This window comes from Adiantum capillus-veneris, chromosome 28 (assembly GCF_014529385.1).
Source record: "Adiantum capillus-veneris isolate H3 chromosome 28, ASM1452938v2, whole genome shotgun sequence".
NCBI lineage: Eukaryota > Viridiplantae > Streptophyta > Polypodiopsida > Polypodiales > Pteridaceae > Adiantum > Adiantum capillus-veneris.
In genome coordinates, this window is record NC_140958.1 from 111,164,774 (window position 1) to 111,170,773 (window position 6,000).

The 6,000-nt window shown below is 43.5% G+C and overlaps 2 protein-coding genes across 3 annotated transcripts in view; one reads left to right on the forward strand and one right to left on the reverse strand.

The window, feature by feature from the left end:
• The window catches only part of LOC147421099 (uncharacterized), a 55,648-nt gene extending 50,074 nt beyond the window's left edge, over window positions 1–5,574 (reverse strand). For both annotated transcript variants that reach the window (XR_015187053.1, XM_086505149.1), the window contains exon 1: window positions 4,405–5,574. Coding sequence is in view for 1 of the 2 variants with exons in the window: in XM_086505149.1 (XP_086361275.1) it covers window positions 4,405–4,578 (174 nt within the window). In the remaining variant the exon portion in view is untranslated. The remainder of the gene's footprint in view (window positions 1–4,404) is intronic.
• LOC147421101 (heat shock protein 81-1-like) lies at window positions 891–3,603 on the forward strand. Its single transcript, XM_086505148.1, has 4 exons — window positions 891–1,153; window positions 1,248–1,389; window positions 1,532–1,809; window positions 1,894–3,603. Exons 1-4 carry the CDS (start codon window positions 1,028–1,030, stop codon window positions 3,454–3,456), a joined length of 2,109 nt encoding a protein of 702 aa, XP_086361274.1. The 5' UTR covers window positions 891–1,027; the 3' UTR covers window positions 3,457–3,603.
• Window positions 5,575–6,000: the final 426 nt, after the last annotated feature.

A 6,000-nucleotide genomic window follows, 5' to 3' on the forward strand; every position in this document is an offset into this window, starting at 1 on the left:
ATGCATCAGACTGGGCAATGCGATAGTGCAAAGTGTCTGATGCAATAGTGTAGAGAGAGAGAGAGAGAGAGAGAGAGAGAGAGAGAGAGAGAGAGAGAGAGAGAGAGAGAGAGAGCATGTGTAGTATCGCCTGTCTACAGTACAACCTGACTTGTTTGGTTGCAGGAGATAGAGTGTCAAAGAATGCATCATGCATGTGAAGAAGCGATAGTTACACTAAGCACGTTAGAGAGAGAGAGATCTTCTCCGACATTTCGTGGTCCTCTGCTTCTTTTTTATCGAATTGAACCCTCCTTTGATAGGTGGGTAAACTATGACTTGTTTGGTCACATCAGAAAGAATGAAAATGAATGCATGTGTGTCAACGGGTGCTAGCGCAGTTGGTAGAGTCATAGCCTATGTGCTTAAGGTCTTGGGTTCAACCCCCCTTTGGCGACTTGAAGACATGTTCTAAGTCCTTAGGGACTGTTCTCATATGCCTCCACCATGGGGGTTGGCTATGTGCGTGTGATGGGATGCCTCTCTCCGTACCTGTGAGGCTGTTGTACATAGGGTGTGTGCGTGTGTTTTAAAGTTCCTTAACTCTCTAAAAAAAAGAAGAAAAAATAATGCATGTGTATATAGGGAATGAGTCTTACAATCTTATCTCCTCTCTTTCTCTCTCCCTCACGTCCTTGGAATATTTCACCTGGCTAGACCTATTTACGTTGATGATAGCAGGCCTCGTGATGTCATCACTTGTTAATTTAGATTTTTGTGATTTAGTTCGACTGCTCTAGACCAAAGAGATTGGATTACTTTGGCCGGCCAAATGGGGAAGATACTTTGCGTGTGAAGGGAGGAGTCAAGCTCGAGTCTAGGGCAAAGAGGAAGAAGAAAGGTCGTTCAGGAACATTCTAGAGGCTACGAGTATTCCCTATTTCATCTCCTCACAGCCCTCTCATGCCCGTTAAGCACAGTTCGCCATCGCACACCCTGTGAATTAGGATTCCTCCCCACGCTGTCTCTTGCTCAAGCGCTTGCAAACATGGCTGCGGAGACTGAAACCTTCGCCTTCCAGGCTGAAATCAACCAGCTTCTCAGTCTAATCATCAACACCTTCTACAGCAATAAGGAGATCTTTCTTCGAGAGCTCATCAGCAACTCTTCTGATGTAAGTCCTTTCTTCCCGCCCTTGTCTGCCGCTTTGGTTCCAGGTGAAATTTCCAATTGAGGGCTCATGAAGGTATTTTGTGTGGCCTTGCCAGGCCCTTGACAAAATCCGCTTCGAAAGTCTGACAGACAAGAGTAAGCTTGATGCGCAGCCTGAGCTTTTCATACACATCATCCCTGACAAAACTACGAACACACTCACCATCATCGATAGTGGGGTTGGCATGACCAAAGCAGGTCAGTGTAGCTTTCAAGCACTTTAAATATTTTGGTTTCAATGAGTGAATGAATCAGTTCTTTTTGTTTCAATGAGATTGTAACTACTGTACTCAGATGATCCTAGCGGTGTCAATTGGTTGATAATGCTTTTATGATGCAGATCTTGTCAACAATTTGGGTACCATTGCACGTTCTGGTACCAAGGAGTTTATGGAGGCTTTGGCTGCTGGTGCGGATGTCAGTATGATCGGTCAGTTTGGAGTTGGTTTCTACTCTGCGTACCTGGTTGCAGAGAAGGTGGTTGTAATTTCGAAGCACAATGATGACGAGCAGTATATCTGGGAGTCTCAAGCTGGCGGTTCCTTCACTGTTACCAGAGATTCTGGTGAGCCTCTTGGAAGGGGTACTAGGATGACTCTATATCTGAAGGAAGACCAGGTAAGATCATTTGCTGTTTCTACTCTAACCGTTCGTGTATGGAGGAGGAGACATTTAGCTGATGGCTTTCTGGTTTATCCTCAGCTTGAATATCTTGAGGAAAGGAGGTTGAAGGACCTGATTAAGAAGCACTCAGAGTTTATTAGCTATCCTATTTCCCTGTGGGTGGAAAAGACAACCACCAAGGAAGTATCTGATGATGAAGAGGAGGAAAAGGAGGAGAAAGATGAGGAAGAAGGGAAGTTAGAGGAAATCGAGGAAGACAAGGAGAAGGAGAAAAAGAAAAAGAAAGTGAAGGAAGTCTCTCATGAATGGGCCCTCGTCAACAAGCAGAAGCCTATCTGGATGAGGAAGCCGGAAGAGATAACTAAGGATGAGTATGCTGCTTTCTACAAGAGTCTCACCAATGATTGGGAGGAGCATTTGGCTGTGAAGCACTTCTCTGTGGAAGGGCAGTTGGAATTCAAGGCGGTGTTGTTCGTACCAAAGAGGGCCCCATTTGATCTCTTTGACACTAGGAAGAAGTTGAACAATATCAAGCTGTATGTACGCAGGGTCTTCATCATGGACAACTGTGAAGAGATTATTCCGGAGTATTTGAGTTTTGTGAAAGGTGTAGTTGATTCTGAAGATCTGCCTCTCAACATTTCTCGAGAGACGCTCCAGCAGAACAAGATTCTCAAGGTGATTAGGAAGAATTTGGTGAAGAAATGTGTAGAGCTGTTCTTTGAAATCGCTGAGAACAAAGAAGACTATGACAAGTTCTATGAAGGTTTTTCCAAGAATATCAAGCTTGGAATTCATGAAGACAGCCAAAACAGAGCTAAGCTTGCTGAGCTCCTCAGATTTCATTCTACTAAGAGTGGAGATGAGATGACCAGCCTGAAGGACTATGTCACCAGAATGAAAGATGGGCAGAGTGATATTTACTACATTACAGGTGAGAGCAAGAAAGCCGTGGAGAACTCTCCTTTCTTGGAGAAATTGAAGAAGAAAGGTTATGAGGTGCTGTTCATGGTTGATGCCATTGATGAATATGCTGTGGGGCAGTTGAAGGAGTTTGATGGGAAGAAGCTTGTGTCTGCCACCAAGGAGGGTCTGAAACTTGAAGATTCTGAAGATGAGAAGCAGAAGAAAGAAGAACTGAAGAGCAAATTCGAGCCATTGTGCAAGACAATGAAAGATATATTGGGTGACAGGGTGGAGAAAGTCGTGGTCTCAGATCGTGTTGTCGACTCTCCATGCTGCCTTGTAACTGGAGAGTATGGGTGGACCGCGAACATGGAGAGGATTATGAAGGCTCAGGCACTGAGGGATAGTAGCATGTCTAGTTACATGTCTTCGAAGAAGACTATGGAGATAAACCCTGAGAACCCAATCATGGAGGAATTGAGGAAGAGGGCTGATGCAGACAAGAATGATAAGTCTGTGAAAGATCTTGTGCTGCTCCTGTTTGAAACTGCTTTGCTAACCTCTGGTTTCAGCCTGGATGATCCTAACACCTTTGGTAACAGAATCCACAGAATGCTCAAGCTTGGGCTCAGCATTGATGATGAGGCAGGCCCTTCTGCTGAGGCTGATGAGGATATGGATGCTGCTGGTGCTGAAGCAGATGCCGAGGGCAGCAAGATGGAAGAGGTGGACTAAGTACAACTGAATGCAGGGGTAGAGTGTCGTCTTGGTCTCAGGAGCTTAAGCACTCGTCAAAATTATTGGAACACTTGGGCTTTTAGTTTCCCATGTAATTTTTGATTTAATTTCTACGGACATGAATTAAATTGTGTATTTTGCCCATTTTCAGTGGTCAAATTGAGGCTGTGCTATTCGTTGAGTTTGTTAAATGACTAGTGACTACTGTTTTTGATTGAGGTTACTTAGGATTTCTGGTTGGTGCATTGAAAGGTTGGACATACTGGGTTTAGGTGTTGGAAGTGCAGGCATGGGGCTTCTGTAGTAACAAAGAGTTGTGTTTAAAGGTTGGCAGGGAACTAAGTGATAGACGGTGGTTGGTCCCATCCTTCCTTAAGTTGGGTAATGGAGCCCGGTGAGAGCATCGTTGGAAATAGCTGAATCCTTTCTGATAACGGCTTGCAATAAGGGAGAGAGAAAGCAGTAAGTGGGGATTATTAGAATTTAAGTTTTGACTTGACCCAACATCCTACCTTTGGATCTCAAGTTTCATCTTCTTCAACTGTTCCGTCACTTACCAATAGAGGCAAGCACATGGGATGTCATAGTGCCATAGTTCGGATCTCTATATCCCATAAATTTTGCAAGCGTTGTGTTGCCGTTGTGATTTTTGACAAGTATTATTTTGTCAAGGGAATCTATCTAGCCTTGAACCCTTGATAGAGCCATTACTACAACCATGGGGAGATTAGGTGATGAAGGGAGCTTCTCGTAGTAGATGGCAATAGTCTCCTTGGTTCTTCTTTCCAATGAAATGGCCAAGAGTCAGGTCCCTCTTGAGATTTGAAGGAACTTTACCCCTTTCCTCATCCCAATTTTCTTTTTTCAAAATCAACAATGGCAGTTTGTGCAAATAGAGGAACAAATCAAAGTTAGCATCATGGAATCAAAATTTTATCAGCTTACCTTGGGGTTTTCGTCACCTTCAAAAAGCACCACTTTCCAAATTTCAATAGAGAAGGTTGGTCTTTGTTCTCTAGCTACTCTAGCACCTTCCCTAGCCATGTGGTCCATTCTGTATCTGCTGATGATTCTCTTCCTTTGAGTGCAATTCTTATTCTTCATTGCTTTGCACAACATCGCGTACACGCTTTCCAACAACTAACTTCTCAAGAAACTTATCCGCCTTTGTATCAAGCATTTCTCATGGACATGGTGTGTAGACCACAAATCCTTTTGTCATGGTCTACCCACTCTACAAGAATTGCAAGGCAGTAGGGTAAAGGGGCAAAGTTTAGGCCATCGGAGGGACGCATCAAATTGCAAAAGCCCTGCTGCACAGAGATGTGTGTTTAGGGGCGCATTTGGAAGCTCATGGAAGCGGGCATCTACAAGAAAATGTTGACTGCAAACAGTACTGAGACTGTCGGCCCCTTTTGATAATGTAAATTATCTCCAATTGTGGGACAAGCTGAGCCAACGTTGGGTGGGTTAACGCAGGCAAAGATTGTATCATGGCCCTTAGATCGTGGATTCGAGCTGATGTGGCGTAACCGTTTAAATTTCACTCCTCACTGGCTTCTTTTTCACGGCCTTTTTTGTTACACAAAATATTGAATGCTCTCCTGCACCGCCAGGCCAGCTCTGTTCGTGGCCAACATTTTCTTGTAGATGCCCGCTTCCATGAGCTTCCAAACGTGCCCCTTAACACACATTTCTATGCAGCAGGGCTTTTGCAATTTGATGCGTCCCTTCGGTGGCCTAAACCTGGGCCCTTTACCCTGTGTCAGTTAGCGATCCAAACCCTATATTATTGATCTTGCGAGCAGGAAATTTTGTACCACACAACAAAGAATCAAGCTAATCTTGTATCAACGGATTCCTCGAGAGTTTTTGCTTTGAACGCTACTACATATAAAATCTTTTTGCTTTGTATTTTCTCCAACTCCTCAATCTCTTCACCCTCTGTATCTTTCGTAACGTGCAAGGTTTTGGACTCTCCCTTTTTTCGAAAAAACATTGAAAACCCCAAGAGTCCAATGTCTTTAGCCACAAGATGAAAATCCTTACGACCATGCCATTGATGTGATAAGGACTTATTTTTCAAAGTTTTAGCGATAACTTTTTTTTAAAAGCAAAACTTGGTCGTTTTAGAGTTTTTTCACAATTTAGGAGTTTTTTAAATTATTTTCCTTCAGTTTCAAATTTTGACCTAGGGGACACTTGAGGGTGTTGATATCGGATCTTGAAAAAGTATTGTATGTAGGAAAACGTACCCTTAAATGAGTTCTACCAAACATTGAGAGAACTTACCCGAGCAAGCTCAAAACCGAGTGAAGTGTTTGAAATTGATTTTTTCCTAACGCTACAATAGATGCAAAAAGTCTTTACAACAAAATGTTGCGCGCGGACAAAATGTCGAGTCTTGAGAATCTCCATGAAAGTTTGCAAGTACTAAAAAAATCTTTGCAATCCGAGAGACCACAACTGACTACTTCAATGTGTGCCTCATCTGTCTTCCACTTAGCCCTCACGATAACGAAGCCGAAGTGCGAACACTAA

Bases quoted from the DNA above. Each gene is read 5' to 3' on its own strand.
- LOC147421101 (XM_086505148.1), top strand. From the start codon at position 1,028: ATGGCTGCGGAGACTGAAACCTTCGCCTTCCAGGCTGAAATCAACCAG. The intron at 1,390-1,531 runs GTCAGTGTAGCT...TTTATGATGCAG, and splicing joins GGTTGGCATGACCAAAGCAG to ATCTTGTCAACAATTTGGGT. The intron at 1,810-1,893 runs GTAAGATCATTT...GTTTATCCTCAG, and splicing joins TATATCTGAAGGAAGACCAG to CTTGAATATCTTGAGGAAAG.